This window comes from Saimiri boliviensis, chromosome 19, assembly GCF_048565385.1.
Source record: "Saimiri boliviensis isolate mSaiBol1 chromosome 19, mSaiBol1.pri, whole genome shotgun sequence".
NCBI classification, from domain to species: domain Eukaryota; kingdom Metazoa; phylum Chordata; class Mammalia; order Primates; family Cebidae; genus Saimiri; species Saimiri boliviensis.
Genome location: NC_133467.1, coordinates 37024403 through 37046480, shown reverse-complemented (window position 1 = coordinate 37046480; position 22078 = coordinate 37024403). Strand labels below are relative to the sequence as shown.

Genomic DNA, 22078 nt, shown 5'->3' with positions numbered 1-22078 from the left:
ACACTGGAAAAATAAAAATAAAATAAAAAATAATTTTAAAAAAGGAAAAAAAAGAATACTCAAGTCTCAGTCAGGTGCAGTGGCTCACACCTGTAATCACAATACTTTGGGAGGCTGAAGTGGGTGGCTTACCTGAGGTCAGGAGTTCGAGATCAGCCAGACCAACATGGTGAAAACCCGTCTCTACTAAAAATACAAAATTAGCCAGGCACATGCCTGTATTCCCAGGAGGCTGAGGCAAGAGAATTGCTTGACCCCCAGGAGACCGAAGTTGCAGTGAGCTGAGATTGGGCCACTGAACTCCGGCCTGGGCAACAAGAACAAAACTCCATCTCAAAAAAAAAAGAAAGAAAAGAAAAGAATATTCAAGTCTCCTAAAATTCCATATATAGGAAATATACTTCAACATTCTGCTCTGTCTACACAGAGTACCTTTCTCATCCTTCTATCCTCGTTGAATTATTTCTCTTTGGAGATTTTCTGGCCCCAATCCAAGCAGAATGAATAGCCCTCATCTGGGTCGTTTAGCAATTTATCCACGTCTCCCATGTAGTGCTTAATGCATGTTGCATTATGGTTATTTGTTCCAAACAGAGCTCTTCAAAGGCAAGAACTGTATATATATTCATCTTTATGCCCTCGGCACCTAGTGGGTGCTTGTGCTTGACAGTACAGAAGGTTATCTGCAAATGTTTGCTGACCAGAAGTTTGCTGATCGTATGTCCTGCTTAGGCGCAGCGTTGGAGAGGTTGGCGCTGCAGTGCCGTCAGTGACTCCTGATGACCATTAGAGGGCACACTGATTCCACAGCAGTCTGGACCCGGGACCCAGCTGTCAAGTGCCCCAAAACCCACTCCCCAATTTCGACCTCCAATGATTATTTCCAACCTCATCTCCCACAGCCTTCATTTTAACAACCCTCAACACAAAACAGTCACTTTCTGGGACGCCCTGAAGTATGAAACTCTTCTCTCCCAATCACCCACCCGCTCTCCTCAGCTTCCTAAAATTGGGGCCCTAAAGATTTAAGTCTGCCCTGACACCAGCTCATTTTTTCACGGCTAATCTGCAGAATCCGGAAGATGGCAGGCAGGGAAAGAGAGGGGGATCATAGAAGGACTGGGTAACAAGCACTCTGGGCTCGCCTTCAACTTTCATGGCCCTTTCCAGAAACCCGGCACCTTCCACTCACTCCCAAACACACACGTCCACGCACTCACAGTTTCCTGCCGGGATCCCAAACCAGCACATCTTTCCCTCTTCCTCGGAGAAAACCAGATAGGAGGCGAGCGAAAAGGTGGGGCGCAAACGGGCCCCAGCTGCTTCCACACACACGCTCCGTTCAGCTCTCCTTTCCACCCCGGCGAGGGCGCACTTTCAGAGGATCCTGTCCTCCGAGGAGGAAGGCATGGGCAGCGGAGACCTGGGAAGAGGATCCACCGGGAAGCGCACGGGCTGGACGGCGGGAAGGAAGGAGTTAAAGATCCAGGATTGGCTCTTCTGTCACTGAGTCTGGGAGGGGAAGCGGCCGGGAGGGAGGGTTCGGAGCTTGGCTCGGGTCCTCCACGGTTCCCTCCGGACAGCCGGAGACTTGGGCCAGCCGGACGCCCCTTCTGGCACACTCCCCAATGCAGGCGCGCACGCACGCTACAAACACACTCCTCTTTCCTCCCTCGCGCGCCTTCTCCCATCCTTCTCCACGGAGCGCTTGCTCGCACCCTTTCTCTTTCTCTCTCTCTCTCTCTCTCTCTCTCTCTCTCACGCACGCACAAGCCCAGTTGTTCACACTCGGGTCCTCTGGCCCGACGTTCTCCCGGCACCCACCTGCTCCGCGGCGCCCTGCGCGCCCCCCTCCATCGCGCCCCTAGCGCTCTCGGCCCATACCGTCGTAGCTACAGGGGGCCTCGTACCCCGGGGTGAGTGCCACTGTCCCGCTCCCGTTCCTTCCCATAGGGACGCGCCTGATGCCTGGGACCAGCTGCTGAGCCGGAGGGGACCGAAGAGGCCATGGTAGGAGCGCTCGCCCGCTGCGGTGCCCGTTGAGGCCATGCCGGGGCCCCGGCGCCCCGCCGGCTCCCGCCTGCGCCTGCTCCTGCTCCTGCTGCTACCGCCGCTGTTGCTGCTACTCCGGGGCAGCAGCGCGGGCGACCTGACGGTAGCCGTGGTACTGCCTCTGGCCAACACCTCGTACCCGTGGTCGTGGGCGCGCGTGGGACCCGCCGTGGAGCTGGCCCTGGCCCGGGTGAAGGCGCGCCCCGACTTACTGCCGGGCTGGACGGTCCGCACGGTGCTGGGCAGCAGCGAGAACGCGCTGGGCGTCTGCTCTGACACCGCCGCGCCCCTGGCCGCGGTGGACCTCAAGTGGGAGCACAACCCCGCGGTGTTCCTGGGCCCCGGCTGCGTGTACGCCGCTGCCCCGGTGGGGCGCTTCACCGCGCACTGGCGGGTGCCGCTGCTGACCGCCGGCGCCCCGGCGCTGGGCTTCGGTGTCAAGGACGAGTACGCGCTGACCACCCGCGCGGGGCCCAGCTACGCGAAGCTGGGCGACTTCGTGGCGGCGCTGCACCGACGGCTGGGCTGGGAGCGCCAGGCGCTCATACTCTACGCCTACCGGCCGGGCGACGACGAGCACTGCTTCTTCCTCGTGGAGGGGCTGTTTATGCGTGTCCGCGACCGCCTCAATATCACGGTGGACCACCTGGAGTTCGCCGAGAACGATCTCGGCCACTACACCAGGCTGCTGCGGACCGTGCCGCGCAAAGGCCGAGGTGAGACGCCTGCGCACCGGCTCCCGCCGCTCCGCCGCAGGGCTTCCCGTCTGCCCGGCCGGAGGCATCGGACTTCCTCTCCAGTCTCTGGTCTGGGCCACTCTTCTTTCTCCTCCCCGGTCTTCATTCCCCTCTCAGCTCCCAGGCCCTGTCTGCTGCGGAGCTTCTATTTCCCTCTCTGCCTCCGCCGCCCTCCGCAGGGCCTCTACCCTCTCACCTCCCCGACCCCGACTCCCTGCCTCCCGCCCTGGCAAAGCTCTGTTCTGGTCCCTTTTTATCCCGCATTTTCTCGCTTCCCTATAGCCTTCTCCCCACTTTCACCCTCCTCCCCTTGCTCCTCCATCTCCTCTCTTCTGCGCCCACCGCCCCGCCCTCGCTCCTTTCGCCCTCCTGGCCCCACCCTTCTCTACCTTCAGCTCCATGATTCCCCTCTCCACATCTGTCCCTTCCTCTCTTCCGCTCCCCACCTCGCCTTCCACCCTTCGTCTTTCTCCTGCCCTGCCGTGGCCTACGCTGAGCCGGGAGTTACCACTTCACTCTCACCGGGTCTCTCCCGCCCCCCAGCTCTAAACTTCCTCCCCTCGGTGCCTCGGCTTTCCTAGCCCTGTCTCTTCCCCCAGTACCCAGGCTTCTCTCTCTGAATACTCCTCTTTCTCCAGTTATCTACATCTGCAGCTCCCCTGACGCCTTCAGAACCCTGATGCTCCTGGCCCTGGAAGCTGGCTTGAGTGGGGAAGACTACGTTTTCTTCCACCTGGATATCTTTGGGCAAAGCCTGCAAGGTGGACAGGGCCCTGCTCCCCGCAGGCCCTGGGAGAGAGGGGATGGGCAGGATGTCAGTGCCCGCCAGGCCTTTCAGGTGAGTGCCTAGGTTTGAGGTGAGTACCTAGGTTTGAAGCTCAGGCCATCTCAGCTTGTGGCATGTCCCTTCTGGGCACTGTGTCCCTCAGTGTCTGAAAGAATTCCAGAAAAAAAAAAAAAGGTTTTGTCTGTTTCTTCATGCACTCATGGTGACTCACAGAACAGAAAAGAGGTTGGTGATGCTCTCTGGGAATTAGGCAGTGAAGGGCAGGGGACTAGCCAGGGGCGCTTGAGCACCAGCAGGCTAAAAAGAAGAAAATGGGCTTTAGGCAGGAGGAGGTTAAAGTCCCACAGCCTGGACAGGACTTGGAGAAGCCATCCCTTTGGATTCCCTGCTCTGGAATGGGCATCACTTCATGCGGGGAATAGGGGTCAGTTTGACCTTGAGCTAAGCAGAGACCCAGCTCTGGGAGGTGGGCTCCCAACTGTTGGGGCCCCAAGGTACTGCGGGGATAGAGTCAGCTCCCAACTCTCTGCTCTCCGCTGACCCCTTCCTCAGGCTGTGAAAATCATTACATATAAAGAGCCAGATAATCCCGAGTACTTGGAATTCCTGAAGCAGCTAAAACACCTGGCCCGTGAGCAGTTCAACTTTACCATGGAGGATGGCCTGGTAAGAAGAGGTACCGGGACCCTCCGGCGTGGACCTGCAGCCCCTACTCTACGACCTTCTGCCAGCCTCCATCCTTCCCTCTTCTCAGTTCTCCCCGTCCCTCCCTTCCCACTGTTCCATGTCTGTCCTGACTTCTCCCTCTGGGATATGAATCCTGAGACCGGTGCCTTCAGGGTAATTTTGTGCATCCAGAAGACAGTGCCAACTCCAAGGCTTTATCAGTGCCTCCTCCTGATGACGGAGGAGGACACTGGCAAGTTCAGCCTCTGAGACTTAGGTTATCATACGTAATACAGAGACGATACATCCTGACCTGTGTGCCTAGGGTGATTCAGGAAGTGATGCTAATCCAAAGGCATCATTTAAATAGTAAAATCTAGCCGGGCGCAGTGGCTCAAGCCTGTAATCCCAGCACTTTGGGAGGCCGAGGCAGGTGGATCACGAGGTCAAGAGATCGAGGCCATCCTGGTCAACAAGGTGAAACCCCGTCTCTACTAAAAATACAAAAAAAGTAGCTGGGCATGGTGGCACATGCCTGTAATCCGAGCTACTCAGGAGGCTGAGGCAGGAGAATTGCCTGAACCCAGGAGGCGGAGGTTGCGGTGAGCCAAGATCGCACCATTGCACTCCGGCCTGGGTAACAAGAGCGAAACTCCGTCTCAAAAAAATATATATATATATAGTAAAATCTAAATAATCTGTTGGTACCAACAACAAAAATAAATAAATAAATGGTAAAATCTCCCAGTGATGTAGGGGTGTTATTTTCTCTCATCCTCTTCCAAACTTCCAGTGCCTCTCGTTCCCTTCCCCACAGCCCCAACTCCATGCCCTTCACACCCCACCCCAGCCAACCTCTGCTTGCCCCCACAGGTGAACACCATCCCAGCCTCCTTCCATGACGGGCTGCTGCTCTATATCCAGGCAGTGACGGAGACTCTGGCACACGGGGGAACTGTCACTGATGGGGAGAACATCACTCAGCGGATGTGGAACCGAAGCTTTCAAGGTCAGGGCCTTGAGGTGGCTGGAATGGTCTGCCTTGGGGGATGAATCCCAGGTGCCCACTGTCAAGCCATGAGAAGTCTCTAGCACAGAGTCACCAGTGTACACCAGCCTTTTCCTCCACAGCTTTTTCTCAGGCCCATCCCTCCAGAAGCTCTAGTGAGTGTCCAACCTCAATCATCCCTGCTGGGCACGGAATCCTTTTATTTTATATTTTATTTTTGAGATGGAGTCTTGTTCTGTTCCCAAGGCTGGAGTGCAGTGGCACGATCTCAGCTCACTGCAACCTCCAACTCCCAGGTGCAAGTGATTCTCCTGCCTCAGCCTCCTGAGTAGTTGGGATTACAGGTGCCCGCCACCACACCTGGCTAATTTTGTATTTTTTGGGGGTGGGCATCACTTCATGCAGGGCATAGGGTCCAGCTTGACCTTGAGCGAAGCAGAGACCCAGCTCTGGGAGGTGGGCTCCCGACTGTTGGGGCCCCACGGTACTGCGGGCTTAGAGTCAGCTCCCAACTCTCTGCTCTCCACTGACCCCTTCCTCAGGCTGCCAAAATCATTACATATAAAGAGCCAGAGGTTCTGAGACCCTCCAGTGTGGACCTCCAGCCCCCACTCCATGACCTTCTGCCAGCCTCCATCCTTCCCTATTCCCAGTTCTCACCTTCCCTACCTTCCCGTTGTTCCATGTCTTTCCTGATGATGGAGGAGGACACTGGCAAGTTTTTTTTTTTTTTTTTTGAGACAGAGTTTTGCTCTTGTTACCCAGGCTGGAGTGCAATGGCGCGATCTCGGCTCATCGCAACCTCCGCCTCCTGGGTTCAGGCAATTCTCCTGCCTCAGCCTCCTGAGTAGCTGGGATTACAGGCACGTGCCACCATGCCCAGCTAATTTTTTGTATTTTTAGTAGAGACGGGGTTTCACTGTGTTGACCGGGATGGTCTCGATCTCTTGACCTCGTGATCCACCCGCCTCGGCCTCCCAAAGTGCTGGGATTACAGGCTTGAGCCACCGCGCCCGGCTACACTGGCAAGTTTTTTTAGTAGAGACGGGGTTTCACCATGTTGGCAGGCCGGTCTCAAACTTCTGATCTCAGGTGATTCGCCTGCCTCAGCCTCCCAAAGTGCTGGGATTACAGGCATGAGCCACAGTGCCTGGCCCTTTTACCATTTATTGTCATTCTGTATGCATGTATGTTTGGAAGGCAAGGCAAAAAAGATGAGAGCATGAAGAGATGAAGTGGGGTACCCCTGAACTTCCATTGTCTCCAACACAGTCATCTTCCCCTGTGTCCTCAGGTGTGACAGGACACCTGAAAATCGATAGCAGTGGTGATCGGGAGACAGACTTCTCCCTCTGGGATATGGATCCCGAGACTGGTGCCTTCAGGGTAAGTTTGTGCACCTAGAAGACAGTGCCAACTCTAAATGGCATCTCACCCTCCTACTTCCCCCCACAGCCCTGCCAGGGCACCTGTTTATTCCTGTCGCCACTCTACCATGCCTGGACACTTACGAGAGCCCTGAATAAAACAGACCCAGCTCCAGTCTGGGGGAGCCACCAGAACGATAGGGACCCACAGGCATCACACTTGGGGAGCCCCACGCCTGAGGAGAGAGCACAACCCTGCCCCCAGAGAGCTCCGAAGGGAGGCAGGCAGGATCGCCTCCCAGCAAAGACAGGGTCACAAAGAATGCACATTACACACCTCTACAAGTGAATGAGGACAGGAAGGCACAATGGCAGCAAGGGATAGGTCATCCAGAGAAGGTTTCCTGGAAGAGGGGCACATGGACCGGGCCTGGGAATGTGGACTGAGGTGAACACTACCTTCTCCTGTTTTCTACCAAGAAAATAGGTACATACCGGGTGCGGTGGTGCGTGCCTCTAGTCCCAGCTACTCAGGAGGCTCGGGTGGGAGGATCGCTTGAGTCCAGGAGTTCTGGGCTGCAGTGTGTCATGCCAATCGGTGTCCACACTAAGTCTGGCATCAATATGGTGACCTCCAGGGAGCAGGGGACCCACCAAGTTGCCTAAGGAGGGGTGAACTGGCCCAGGTCGGAAACAAAGCCGGTCAAAACTCCCATGCTGATCGGTAGTGGGATCGTGCCTGTGAATAGCCACTGCACTCCAGCCTGGGCAATATAGCGAGACCTAGTCTCTAAAAAAAAAAAAAGAAAAGAAAAGAAAATAGGTAGAGAAAAATCAATGCTTGGTTGGTGCCTGAACCAAGATTATAAACTCCCTGAGTGTAGACATTGGGTTCTATATGGAGTTTTCTTTGTAAAGTTCCTGATAGTTTTCAGGTGTTTTCACTTGAATACTATGTGAATAATACTGGCCCAGTATCCAGTTGCAGCAGGGGCTTGGTAAACAGGTGACAACCCAGACGTAATAGGCTCTGGAAGCAGAGCTGGGGTAGGTGGGAGGTGAGATTGCTCTGCTACACAGCAGCCTTCCCCTCGGGCCCTGGCCTAGCCACCACTCCTCCTCTCCCATAGGCTGTACTGAACTACAATGGGACTTCCCAAGAGCTGGTGGCTGTGTCGGGGCGCAAATTGAACTGGCCCCTGGGGTACCCTCCTCCCGACATCCCCAAATGTGGCTTTGACAACGAAGACCCAGCATGCAACCAAGGTGACTGGCCCTCGCCTTCCAGGTCTTTATCCCAGAGATAGATGCCGCCTCCTTCCCCTAAGCACAGTTGAGTAGGTGCTCCTTTCCCTCGCTGAGGGCTTTCTGGAGAGTGACTCCTGCCCCTTCATCCATCATCCCAGTTCACCGGTGGGCTATTAGAAAGTTCTTCCTCCTGCTGTCTAACCCAAATCTCTCTTGCTGCAATGCGGACTCTCTCCTGCAGATCACCTTTCCACCCTGGAGGTGCTGGCTTTGGTGGGCAGCCTCTCCTTGCTCGGCATTCTGATTGTCTCCTTCTTCATATACAGGTGAGCTGTGACGTGGGAAGGGAGGGAGTGTGGCTGGGGGCCCCGGAGAACCAATAGCAGATGAGGCAGTGGGGAGCCAGAGGGAAGAGGGCAGGGATGAAGAGACAGCAGGGGAAAACCAAGGGAGACGAGGAATAAAGGAGACTTAAAAGCCAGAGGAGAGAGAAAGAGAAGGATATGGCAGCGTGAAGGGAAGAGACAGGGCTAGGAATGGCCAAGGAGAGTCAGAGATATCCAAGAAGCAGATAAGTTGACGGGTGACATCATAGGGGCGGGGACTAGTTTCCCTTGCTACTCTTGCCAGCCAGATGGGAAGCAATGTTCTGAACCTTCGGGATCATGCCCATGTTAGCTGAGCAGGGTGGCGAGCCCCGGTGTGTGCCAGGTGCACCCAATCTAGAGTGGAGAAGGGAGTTGAATAAGCCCCGTTCCTGCTGTCCAGTGGAGGCTAAAATGTAGTACAGGAGGAGTTAATGATACACAAAAGCAAGGAGGGAGGGAATAAAATCACTGCTGGTTGAACATATAATATGCGCCAAGCACTTCCACGTACACTATTTCTTATAATAGTTAAGAATGAAATAGATATCGAGGCCTCATTACCAAATGAGGACATTGAGGTGGTTCCCCCAAGGTCCGCAGTGAGACAGAATTTCCCCCAGGCATCAGTCCAGAGGATAGAATTTCCCCTCCATCTCTGAGTCCACGATGTGGTCCCACGCCTCTGAGGAGGGGCTGCTGAGCACCCTGCCGGGTCAGGGGCTCAGCCACAGGCTCAGATGCAGCCTTCATGCCCCAGGAAGATGCAGCTGGAGAAGGAGCTGGCCTCGGAGCTGTGGCGGGTGCGCTGGGAGGATGTCGAGCCCAGTAGCCTTGAGAGGCACCTGCGGAGTGCGGGTAGCCGGCTGACCCTGAGCGGGGTAAGAACACTGGTGTTCGTGTGGGGGCAATAAATGAGAGCTGGGTGCAGGGGCAGTGCCTGAGGGGTAGGGAAGGGAGCAGGATTCTAGTCCCAGCTCTGCTTTTACTTGCTGTGTGACCTTGAGCGACGCATATTCCCTCTCTGAGACTGTCTCAGATGATGATCACCGCTGCAGAGCCTCCCTCACAGGGCTCTTTTAAAGGTCAGAGGAGATAGCACATGTGAAAACACATTTGAAAAAAAAAAAAAAAAGCAAGTAAATGAGGAGGAGATTTATGATATGGAACATAAAGCAGGGTGGGTCAGGCGCAGCGGCTCACATCTGCAATCCCAGCACTTTGGGAGGCTGAGGCAGGAGGATCGCTTGTGCCTAGGAGTTGAAGACCAGCCTGGGCAACAAAGCAAGACATGATCTCTACAAAGAATACAAAAATTAGCCAGGCATGATGGCGCATGCCTGTAGCCCCAGTTACTCTGGAGGCTGAGGTGGGAGGATCGTCTGAGCCGAGGAGTCTGAGGCTGCAGTGAGCTAGGATAGCACTGCTGCACTCCAGCCTGGGCGATAGAGCAAGACTCCATCTAAAAAAACAACAACAACGAAAAGGAAGGATGACACAAAGACAAGGCAGAGTAAGGCAAGGCAATAAAGACCACAGCACAAGCAATCAGGATGCAGACTGGCTCCACCCGCTCTCCCTCCTTTCAGAGAGGCTCCAATTACGGCTCCCTGCTAACCACAGAGGGGCAGTTCCAAGTCTTTGCCAAGACAGCGTATTATAAGGTGGGCCTGGGGAACGATCACCGGGCCTTGGGACTAGGGCAGGACTGTCCTCTGATGGAAGACTGGTGGGGGTCCTGAGGGAAGGAGTAAGCTGGTGGGGAGCAGCAGATGTGGACCCCAGGGGTGGGCTACTGGGAACAAGTGAGGGCCCAGAGGGCAGGGATGGGCTGTTGGGAGCAGCTGGAATTCTAGGACACCTGGCCATGCTCTTCACAGTGACAGTGTCCATTCCATGCCCAGGGCAACCTCGTGGCTGTGAAACGTGTGAACCGTAAACGCATTGAGCTGACACGAAAAGTCCTGTTTGAGCTGAAGCATGTAATGTGGGGAGGGAGGCAGCGGCATGGAGAAGGGCCCCTTGGGGACACAAGGGAGATTGGCCACCAGAACTAGTTATGGAGGGGCCTCAGGGTACCCCAAGAAAGGGCAGGGACTGGAGCCCTGGGAAGGACCTTCATCTTGTGGGTGGGAATGGGGGAATCCTTAGATCCTAAGTTAGGAGAAGGGACCACTGGAGATACCCTGGAGGAATCTTGAGAGGCCATATGTGATGTCCCTGAAGGGGAGAGGGCTTAGGAGGCAGAGGGAGTAGGAGCAGATTCTGGGGAGGGTGGGCTAAAGGACATGGGTGGCAATCATCGGGGAAGAACCTAGTGATGGTTGCAGAAAATGAATAAAGAGTTAAGAAGAGGTTGGGTCCCTGAGGCTAGCCAGCAACTTGGTGAGGAGTGAGGTCTCTGCCAAGCTCCTGATGCTAGTCTCACCTGCAGATGCGGGATGTGCAGAATGAACACCTGACCAGGTTTGTGGGCGCCTGCACTGACCCCCCCAACATCTGCATCCTCACAGAGTACTGTCCCCGTGGGAGCCTGCAGGTGAGGGGGACATGGAGCATCAAGAAATCTGGGTTCAGCCGGGCATGGTGGCTCAAGCCTGTAATCCCAGCACTTTGGGAGGCGGAGGCGGGTGGATCACGAGGTCAAGAGATCGAGACCATCCTGGTCAATATGGTGAAACCCCGTCTCTACTAAAAATACAAAAAATTAGCTGGGCATGGTGGCACGTGCCTGTAATCCCAGCTACTCAGGAGGCTGAGGCAGGAGAATTGCCTGAACCCAGGAGGCGGAGGTTGCGGTGAGCCGAGATCGCGCCATTGCACTCCAGCCTGGGTAACAAGAGCGAAACTCCGTCTCAAAAGAAAAAAAAAAAAAAAGAAATCTGGGTTCTAGCCCTGGCTCTGCCCCTGACTGGTCGTAAGACCTCAGGCATGCCTCGCCCTCTTTCTGACCTTGCTGGCCCCATTGGTAAGATGGGAGCTGAGGGAGGGCTGTGGCACTACAGTCCATCCAGAGTTTTATCCTGTTGTACCAGTTCACGTCAGTAGGACCCCTGCACCCTCCTCTAACTCCCAGAGGGGCTCTGCAGGGGATTGGTCTGACTTTTTTTTTTTTTTTCTTTTCTTGAGACAGAGTCTTGCTCTGTTGCCCAGGGTGGAGTGCAGTGGCAAGATCTCAGCTCACTGCAACCTCCACCTTCCAGGTTCAAGCGATTCTCCTGCCTCAGCCTCCTGAGCAGCTGGGACTACAGGAGCATGCCACCACTCTAGTCTAATTTTTGTATTTTTAGTAGAGATGGTATTTCACCATGTCGGCCAGGATGGTCTTGATCTCCTGACCTCATGATCCACCTGCCTTGGTCTTCCGAAGTGCTGGGATTACAGGTGTGAGCCACTGCGCCCGGCAATGGTCTGAGTCTTATTGTTCCAGCAGGACATTCTGGAGAACGAGAGCATCACCCTGGACTGGATGTTCCGGTACTCACTCACCAATGACATCGTCAAGGTATGCCCCTAAGCACCCGCTGGATGTGTAGGTGAGGGGCCAGGCATGCTTCTCCTGGCCATGGGTGTAGATCCCACTCATGGCCAAGACGTCTGCCCCTCACGTTTCCCAGGGCATGCTGTTTCTACATAACGGGGCTATCTGCTCTCATGGGAACCTCAAGTCATCCAACTGCGTGGTAGATGGGCGCTTTGTGCTCAAGATCACCGACTATGGGCTGGAGAGCTTCAGGGACCCGGACCCAGAGCAAGGACACACCCTTTATGCCAGTGAGCCTTGACTCTTGACCCCTAACACCTGCCCCCAGCACCACCCAGTAGGGAGACACGGAAGGCCTCTGACGGGCATGGGCATCCATGTCCGGACTCCAGCCTCAATTCATTCATCCATGAAAAAGGGAGGGCCGGGCTCAGTGGCTCACGCCTGTAATCCCAGCACTTTGGGAGGCCAAGGTGGGAAGATCACAAGGTCAGGAGATTGAGACCATCCTGGCTAACATGGTGAAACCCCGTCTCTACTAAAACTACAAAAAAATCAGCCGAGCGTGGTGGCGCACACCTGTAGTCCCTGCTACTCAGGAGGCTGAGGCAGGAGAATTGCTTGAATCTGGGATGTGGAGGTTGCAGTGAGCTGAGATCGTGCCACTGCACTCCAGTCTGGGCAACAGAGCGAGACTCCATCTCAAAAAAAAAAAAAGGAAAAAGGGAAGGCCGGACAGAGCCGTCTCTAAGGCCTCCTCCCGCTCTGATCTCTGTGATGCATCCAGATCAGTTTTGCCACATCCTTGTTTCCCCTCACCCCTTAGCTTTGGGCTCCCTCACTTGGTGACTCCTGACCTCTGACCCACAGAAAAGTTGTGGACAGCCCCTGAGCTCCTGCGAATGGCTTCACCCCCTGTGCGCGGCTCCCAGGCTGGTGACGTATACAGCTTTGGGATCATCCTTCAGGAGATTGCCCTGAGGAGTGGGGTCTTCCATGTGGAAGGTTTGGACCTCAGCCCCAAAGGTGAGAGGAGCACGCCTTCCTTAAACCTGCCCACGGTCTCAACAAACCCCAGTCCCAGGTAGAGGGTCCCCTGGCAGCACCACCACACCCTCCTTCTGGAATGGGGCTCAGTCACCACCCTTTGACCCACTGCCGTCAGTGACCAGTCCCCAGCCCCCATGCCTTGGTCTTGGACTTCCCCTGCCACCCCAGCTGGTTGCCCCAGTCTCTCACCAGGCCCTTGGCCAGCCCCACCCCTCAGCTCCTCTACCTCCCAATACAGAGATCATCGAGCGGGTGACTCGGGGTGAGCAGCCCCCCTTCCGGCCTTCCCTGGCCCTGCAGAGTCACCTGGAGGAGCTGGGGCTGCTGATGCAGCGCTGCTGGGCGGAGGACCCGCAGGAGAGGCCGCCATTCCAGCAGATCCGCCTGACGCTGCGCAAGTTTAACAGGTCCCTGGTGTTTGTCACGAATCCCCCAGGCCCCTCCTCCACAGCCATCATTTACCCAACGCTTCTGGCTTAGCCCCGAAGTGGCAGACAGAGACCCCTCACTTCCTCCCTACGCATAGTCTGTCTGCTCCAGCCCACCACAGCCTCATGGCCCTCCTCACAAATACAGCTGTCCCCACAGTCTCCTGCCATTTATACCCCTTCCCTCCACCGTCGACACCCTGCACCCTTCCTGCCCACTCCCCTTGCTGGCCCCTGGACTTCTCAGCAGTGTGCAGAGTAGCTGGGCCTCCTGACTCCTGCCCTGCAGGCTCCTGGCCCTCCACAGGAGCTCCTGCCCAGTTCTCGATCTCCCTTGCCCAGTGTGCCCACCAGGCCCAGTTCCTCCAGACACACCCTTCTGTGGCCATCACTGTGCGATTGACCCTTGTCCTTCTCCACCACCTCCACCTCCTTCCAACCTATTGGTTTCAACAAAGACGAACAAAACGGCCGCCTGTCTGAAGCTTCACACTTGACCTGGGGGTCTCAGAGAGGAACTGAACTTTCCTCCTTCTGTTTTCCCCTGCTCCCCCTGTACCCTGCTGTGCCCTCAACCCTGAGCCTCTCTAGAGTCCCCGCTGCAGCCTGGGCAGGGGGGCGTGCCTGGGGGTGGGTGCTCCCAGGCAGGCCTCACTGCTCCTCTCTCACCACCCCCGCTGCCACCTGCTGCCCCAGGGAGAACAGCGGCAACATCCTGGACAACCTGCTGTCCCGCATGGAGCAGTACGCGGACAACCTGGAGGAGCTGGTGGAGGAGCGGACCCAGGCGTACCTGGAGGAGAAGCGCAAGGCCGAGGCCCTGCTCCACCAGATCCTGCCTCAGTGAGTGCCTGAGTCTGGGGACCCCCCCCACACAAAGGCCCTGTCCTGGCACTCCCCCCTGATCCTGTACCTGCCCTGACCCTTCAGCTCGGTGGCTGAGCAGCTGAAGCGTGGGGAGACAGTGCAGGCCGAAGCCTTTGACAGCGTCACCATCTACTTCAGTGACATTGTGGGTTTCACAGCGCTGTCAGCAGAGAGCACGCCCATGCAGGTAGGCCAGGGATCAGCCGCAGGTGCCAGGCAGGCAGGCTGGCCTGGCTCAGGGTCTGGATTCCACCCAGACCTGCCTTCTGTTCTGCTTTTCCCACTTGAGCCCGGATGGGGGCCCTTTACTTCCTGTCTCTCTTAGCTTCTCTTCCCTTCCAGGTGGTGACCCTGCTCAATGACCTGTACACTTGCTTTGATGCCGTCATAGACAACTTTGATGTGTACAAGGTGAGGGTGGGAGTGGGGATGGGAAGGGACAGACACACAGACGTGGACAGGGTCAGAAAAAGATGAGGGGTAGGCAGAAGGATGTGGAGTCTTGAGAGAGGAGACCAGGGAACATGGGTCTGCCTCAGTGAGTGCCTGAGTCTGGGGACCCCCCAACACAAAGGCCCTGTCCTGGCACTCCCCTCTGATCCTGCACGTGCCCTGACCCTTTAGCTCAGTGGCTGAGCAGCTGAAGCGTGGGGAGACAGTGCAGGCCGAAGCCTTTGACAGTGGCACAGGGAGACCCAGGAACAGGCAGAGAACCCGTTTGGGATTGAGGATGAGCAGAGACAGATGAGGGTACAGAATGACAGACACTGCACCCGGTGTGATGGTGTGGCTGGCCACACAGCGGTAGCCCTCAAGTCCCGCACCCCAACAGGTGGAGACAATTGGCGACGCCTACATGGTCGTGTCAGGGCTGCCTGTGCGGAACGGGCGGCTCCACGCCTGCGAGGTGGCCCGCATGGCCCTGGCGCTGCTGGAGGCTGTGCGCTCCTTCCGAATCCGACACCGGCCCCAGGAGCAGCTACGCTTGCGCATTGGCATCCACACAGGTGAGGCCACTGAAGGTGCACGTGGGGCATCCGCAGGCCACGGCTTCCAAGGGAAATTTGTCCCCTGGCCCAGAACTCACCCTTTCATATCTCTCCCCCTCTCTCTCTCTCTCTCTCTCCCCGCCCCCCGCTTGCCCACCTACCTCCCTTAACACCCCTCCCTCCCTCACTCACTGATGGGCTCTGCTCCTTCCCTTGCTCCTCCCAGGACCTGTGTGTGCCGGAGTGGTGGGACTGAAGATGCCTCGCTACTGTCTTTTTGGGGACACGGTCAACACAGCCTCAAGAATGGAGTCTAATGGGGAAGGTACAGTTCTCCTAGAGGGAATGGGGAGGGCAGCGTGGCCGAGGGAAATGACACCCTGGAGCGGCTTGTGCCTATGCAGCCCCTTTTGAACTCCCAGCCCTTTCACCTCCCAAATTCCCCTTTTCATAATATTAATAGTTCAACCCGGGCTCATCACCTTGACTGTAATCAGAGACTCAGGTTCCTGCCGCTCTTCTTGCCAAAGGATGTAAAAGTGTTTCCAGGCCAGTGTTGGAGAGTTCCCAGCAGGAGAGTTGCCAGGTTGTAAGACCCTCTGCTCCACCTTTGATGTGGTAAAAACAGCTTCAGAGCCGGCCTGCTTGGCTGTGAGTCTCAGCTCCACAGCTGGCTGTGTGTCAGTTTGCTATACCTCTCTGAGCCATGGTTTTTCTCATCTGTAAAATGAGGGGAAAAAATCTACCTCGCAGGGGTTATGTGAGAAACCCGTAAAAAATGCCTACCAAGGGCCAAGCACGGTGGCTTACACCTGTAATCCCAGCACTTTGGGAGGCCGAGGCAAGTGGATCACAAGGTCAAGAGATCAAGACCATCCTGGTCAACATGGTGAAACCCCATCTCTACTAAAAATACAAAAAATTAGCTGGGCATGGTGGCGCGTGCCTGTAATCCCAGCTACTCAGGAGGCTGAGGCAGGAGAATTGCCTGAACCCAGGAGGCGGAGGTTGCGGTGAGCCGAGATCGCGCCATTGCACTCCAGCCTGGGTAACAAGAGCGAAACTCCGTCTCAAAAAAAAAAAAAAAAAAAAGCCTACCGCATAATTGTCATGTAGCTTTTCTGAGCCTCAGCTGATTATCTGCAAAATGATATCTATCTCAGGATTGTAAGAAACCTAGCAAAAACCCTGGCACCCAGTAGGCACCTTATAAATGCTTGCTCCCACCCACTCCTTGCTCTTGCCTCCTGTTGATCTTCTGTCCTCCTGCTATATTCGACACAATTCGATGCAGTAAACATTTATTGAGTGACTACTGAGTGCCAGGCTCTGGGATAGTAACATGGCCCAGGCCCAGAGTTAGCTGAGAAATCCATGTGGACCCCATCTAAACCTTATGGTGAAAGAAAGCCTGCTTGGGAGCCAGTCCTGAGAGTCCACAGGGATCTAGTTTGGCAGATATTCCCTGGGCACTATTTTAGGGACTGTCAGAGTAGAGCCCCTCGCTGAGGTCCAGTCCTCAAGGAACACACTCCCAGATTGTTCAACATGCTGGGCCCTGGGGATGCTTATAATCCCAGCACTTTGGGAGGCCAAGGCAGGCAGATCAGTTAAGGCCAGGAGTTCAAGATCAGCCTGAGCAACATGGTGAACCCCACGTCTCTGCTAAAAACACAAAAAATTAGCTGGTCGTGGTGGTGGATGCCTGTAATCCCAGCTCCTAAGGAGGCTGAGGCAGGAGAATCGCTTGAACCCAGGAGGTGGAGGTTGCAGTGATTTGAGATTGCACTACTGCACTCCAGCCTGAGCAACAGAGTGAGACTCTATTGCAAGAAAGAAAAGAAAAGAAAAAAAAAACCAGAAAAGAAAAGAGAGGAGAGGAGAGGAAAGGAAAGGAAAGGAAATAAATTGTTCAACACAGCAAGGCCACCGTGACTGATGCAAACCCCAGAAGTAGGGACGTGAGTTCAGACAGCGGTCAAAGAAAGGGTGTGAGAATACTGGGCCCCACTCCATCACTGACCTCCTGAGCCACTTGGGCAGATCACCTGGGCCTCAGTTCCTCCTCAGTCACAAAACAAGGGTATAGCCTTAAATCATGAAAGCAACAATTTGCATAGTGCTTCTTAGGTGGCACATTCCATTTGAATACTTTACAAATGTTAAATTTAATCCTCACATTTAATCCTCCCATCTCAAGGTTTTGAGATGGGTACTTACACTACCAGCATTTTACAGATTAGGAAATGAAGCACAGAGAATTTGTTTTACTGACCCAAACAAGTATCCCAGCTGAGGTTCATACTGAGGATCCAGAGTGCCAGCTCCTAACCACTATGCTGTGTAGAGCCCGGTGGTGCTCCAGGGCAGTGCTGTCCAACAGGGCCTTCCGCAGTCAGGAGAATGTTCTGTATTCTGTGCCGTCCAACACGGTAGCCTCTAGGCATATGTGGCCACTGGTTCACTGGAAATGTGACCAGTGCAACTGAGGCCCTGAATTTTTTTTTTTTTTTTTTTTAATCGAGACGGAATCTCACTCTGTCGCCCAGGCTGGATGGAGTGCAGTAGTACAATCTGAGCTCATTGCAACTTCCACCTTCTAGGTTCAAGTGATTCTCCTGCCGCAGCCTCCTGAATAGCTGGGATTACAGGCGTGCACCACGACACCCAGCTAATTTTTGTATTTTTAGTAGAGACAGAGTTTTGCCATATTGGCCAGTCTGGTCTCGAACTCCTGACCTCAAGTGATCCTCCCACCTCGGTCTCCCAAAGTGCTGGGATTACGGGCAGGAACCATAGTGCCCAGCCTGAATTTTTTTTTTTTTTTTTTTTTTTGAGATGGAGTTTTGCTCTTGTTACCCAGGCTGGAGTGCTATGGCGCGATCTTGGCTCACCGAAACCTCCGCCTCCTGGGTTCAGGCAATTCTCCTGCCTCAGCCTCCTGAGTAGCTGGGATTACAGGCACGAGCCACCATGCCCAGCTAATGTTTTGTATTTTTAGTAGAGACGGGGTTTCACCATGTTGACCAGGATGGTCTGGATCTCTTGACCTTGTGATCCACCCACCTCAACCTCCCAGAGTGCTGGGATGACAGGCTTGAGCCAGCGCACCTGGCCCAGCCTGAATTTTTAACTGTATTTAGTTTTAATTAATTTAAGTTGAAAGGCACACGTGATTAGTGGCTACCGTATTGGATTACACAGCTCCAGCGTTCTAAATGAGAGGCTAATATGGTCATGTACTATATGCAGGGGGTGGGGCCTCTCTGAGCTCGAGGGCTTCCTAGCCCAAAAGAGGGAGAGAGGGCACCTCTCCACCCCCACGGTCCCTGGTCTCTTTTCACTCTACTTCCCTGCTCTCCTCTCTCACATCCCTCACCTTCCCTTCTCCCCTGTCCTTCCTCCCCAGCCCTGAAGATCCACTTGTCTTCTGAGACCAAGGCTGTCCTGGAGGAGTTTGGTGGTTTTGAGCTGGAGCTTCGAGGGGATGTAGAAATGAAGGTAGAGGGGGATGCCTCTGCCCTCCCCACCTTTTGGGGTCCTAGAGGGAGTTACCCTTCTCAAGCAGCCAATGCCGCTCCCATCCCTAAGGCTCTCATCTGACTGGGGAAAGGTCATGTGCCATGCCCCAGGCCACCCTCTTCTTTTTCCTTCCAGGGCAAAGGCAAGGTTCGAACCTACTGGCTCCTGGGGGAGCGAGGGAGTAGCACCTGAGGCTGACCTGCCTCCTCTCCTCTCCCTCCACACCTCCCTACCCTGTGCCAGAAACGACAGAGGTGCCAGGCCTCAGCCTCACCCACAGCAGCCCCACCATCACCAAAGGATGGAAGAAGTTTGAATAGCTCAGGTGTGCTGACTCCAGTGAAGACACCAGATGGGAGGACCTGAGAGAGGACTGGCATGTTGGGGGGAACTCAGAGCTTACAGGCTGGGCCTAGCCCACGGCCATGCACAGGGGCACACACACAAGCACATGCACTTGTTCTCCACCTGGACTCAGGCCAGGCTGGGCTGTGGATCCTTATCCCCTCACCTCCCCATGCTCTCCTCCCTCAACCTGGTGACCCTGTGACTTATTGGGAGGAGAAAGTCACCTGAAGGGGAACATGAAAAGAGACTAGATGAAGTGAGGGCAGGGGAGCCCACATTTGGGCCTGGCCACAATACCCACTCCCCCCACCTCCTCCACCCAGCAGTGGACACAGTGCATGGGGAGAAGAGAGGTGGGGGCCTGTATGCCTTGCTTCTGCTGTGAGCAGAGACGATTAAAATCTTTATTCCAGTGACAGTGTCTCTTCTTGAGGGAGAGAGGGTTGCCACAAAACAGTCAGTTCTCCACTCTCTACTTCAAATAAGACTCTCGCTTCTTCTTCTACAAGGGCCTTGAAGAAAAAAAGACTCTCGATTTTTTTTTTTGAGATGGAATCTTGCTCTGTCAGGCTAGAGTGCAGTGGCTGGCGGGTTTTTTTATTTTTTACATTTTTTACATTTTTTATAAAAGGACGGGGTTTCACCATGTTGGTCAGGCCGGTCTTGAACTCCCGACCTCAGGTGATCCGCCCACCTTGGCCTCCAAAGTGCTTGGATTACAGGCGTGAGCCACCACACCTGGCCAAGAATTATTATTCTTAATTATTGGCCAGGTGAGGTGGCTTACACCTGTAATTCCAGCACTTTGGGAGGCTGGGTGGATCACTTAAGGGCAGGAGTTTGAGACCACTCTGGCCAACATGGCGAAACCCCATCTCTACTAAAAATACAAAAATTAGCTGCACGTGGTGGTGCCTGCCTGTAATCCCAGCTACTTGGGAGGCTGAGGTAGGAGAATCACTTAAACCTGGGGGGTGGAGGCTGTGGTGAACCAAGATTGCGCCATTGCACTCCAGCCTGGGCAACAAGAGTGAAACTCTGTCTCAAAAAAAAAAGAATTATTGGCCGGGCGCGGTGGCTCAAGCCTGTAATCCCAGCACTTTGAGAGGCCGAGGTGGGTGGATCACAAGGTCAAGAGATCGAGACCATCCTGGTCAACATGGTGAAACCCCGTCTCTACTAAAAATACAAAAAAAAATTAGCTGGGCATGGTGGCACGTGCCTGTAATCCCAGCTACTCAGGAGGCTGAGGCAGGAGAACTGCTTGAACCCAGGAGGCGGAGGTTGTGGTGAGCCGAGATCACGCCATTGCACTCCAGCCTGGGTAACAAGAGCAAAACACCGTCTCAAAAAAAAAAAAAAGAATTATTATTATTATTATTTTTATTATTTTTGAGACAGAGTCTCTGTCACCCAGGCTGGAGTGATCCACCTGCCTCGGCCTCCCAAAGTGCTGGAATTACAGGCGTGAGCCACCACACCCGGTTTTATCGATAACATTCTTACGTGAAAGCAGCCTTTTCGATGTGCAGTGATGAAGAATGCGTGCAATACTAATGGGGCGCCACTGCCTTGATTTATATAAAGCCACAGCAGTTTTGCCCCATTTTGCTTTTCGATGCAGTATGTCAACACTGTCAAAAGGGCAAATAACATATCAGAATTATTATGACTATTGTTTGACCTCATCTATGCCCTGAAAAAATCTTGGGGATTCCCACAATTTGTGGACCACACCTTGAGAACTGCTATGTTACTCAATGGCTGGCATACAGTAGGAATCATGTAATTAGTATGGACCGAATCAAGAGGCCTGAAAGCCTGGGAAGAAGTGCAGGTCAGGTGGGAACATATGGATGCCTTTCAACTCAGGTGAAATTTGGGGATTGTCCACCTGCTCCTCCATGCCCCATGTCAGTGTAGACAAATGTGAGTCACAGTTTGCAAAATGCCTCTCAGCTGGGCCAGAAGCCCTGGTTACCCTGCTGGACCCACCCCTCACCCCTCCTTCCAAGGCAAGCAGGCAGGAATGCGGGGGAGAGGTGGCTTCGGCTCCATTGCCCCCATGGGGGAGGAAAGTGCCAGACATTTCTTTTGGACTATCCATCAAGCGCAGGCAGGCCTCTCCCCAGACCTCCCAAGCCTCTTTCTGGAGTCCACCCTGTAGGACCTGGATGTAGGGTGACCACGGGGAGCTTGGAGTTTTGGCGTGCCACTGCTCCCTGGTACAGAGCTGGCAGTTTGGGATGAAGAATGGGTAAATTGCTCCCCTCCTGTCCAGTGACTGATTGTTTTGTGCTTGCTGCCCACCCTTTTTGGCCCCAGTCAGGCTTGATTTATTGGGACAGGGAGCAGACATGGTCCAGTCCTCTCACCAGCCAAGCCCGGGATGAACAGCACCAGGAAGGCCTAACCAAGAGATGGTTGTCCTGGTAACCACAGCTACTCAACTTCCTGATGGGCCCTGGTGGCCCTGTAGCCTCCCATGCCCCAGCACCTCCTCCCAAGGGTAGTAGACAGCCCCTGAAGAGACTGGCTATGATCGAGAGCCCTGTGGGGCCTAGGAAGTTAGATCAGGGTGGGTCTGGCATAGCTACGGGGTCTTGGGCTCTGGGGAGGGGAGTCTTAAATGAGGTGGGGAAGAGGGGTGGGGAGTGGACGACTGAGGCGCTCCAGAAGCACAATTCTAGGAAATTGCCGGTCAGATCCTTCCGGGGCAGCCTGGCTCCGCTGCGGGCACCGGGAGGGGAGGGGGCAGTGGGGCGGAGGTGAGGAGGGGCCTAAAGAGTCGATGATTTCAGCGGCCCGAGAACTTTCACTGCAACTAAGGAGATTTCCTTCCGGAGGAAGACCCCTGAAGCCAGGAAGAGCTGGGAAAGCCATTCCTGAGGGTGCAGGAGGGTAGCAATAAAGCCCTCCCCCGAGGCTGGGGAGACCGTCTTGTGCCAGGAACCTCCGCCCACGTGGGAGGGGCCGTCTAGCCTCTCAGTTTCCCGGGCTGTCCCGCCTAGTACGTTTGGGAGGGGTGGGGACCACAGGGTTTCCCCAGAGTATGGTAAGAATAACAATAATAATTGGCATTCAATTGTACCTTTCAGTTGACAGAGGCTTTCACATACATTATCTCATCGGCCCACGTGACGACCCTGGAAGAGAGGG

The 22078-nt window shown here is 54.8% G+C and overlaps 1 protein-coding gene across 2 annotated transcripts; it reads left to right on the top strand.

The window, feature by feature from the left end:
* Positions 1 to 1513: 1513 nt before the first annotated feature.
* NPR1 (natriuretic peptide receptor 1) lies at positions 1514 to 19332 on the top strand. 2 transcript variants are annotated; one of them, XM_010329634.3, is made up of 22 exons: positions 1514 to 2768; positions 3428 to 3627; positions 4129 to 4242; positions 5116 to 5251; positions 6546 to 6637; positions 7749 to 7884; positions 8108 to 8192; positions 8992 to 9112; positions 9821 to 9895; positions 10136 to 10213; positions 10666 to 10770; positions 11662 to 11736; positions 11849 to 12005; positions 12586 to 12741; positions 13004 to 13172; positions 13890 to 14036; positions 14124 to 14247; positions 14403 to 14471; positions 14893 to 15067; positions 15276 to 15374; positions 18459 to 18550; positions 18707 to 19332. In XM_010329634.3, the coding sequence occupies exons 1-22, from the start codon at positions 2048 to 2050 to the stop codon at positions 18761 to 18763; spliced, it is 3183 nt and encodes a 1060-aa protein (XP_010327936.3). In that variant the 5' UTR covers positions 1514 to 2047; the 3' UTR covers positions 18764 to 19332. The 2 variants fall into 2 exon arrangements, with proteins under 2 accessions (XP_010327936.3, XP_003941925.3); XM_003941876.4 differs by having other exon boundaries at positions 1515 to 2768; positions 11665 to 11736.
* The last annotated feature ends 2746 nt before the right edge of the window (positions 19333 to 22078 follow it).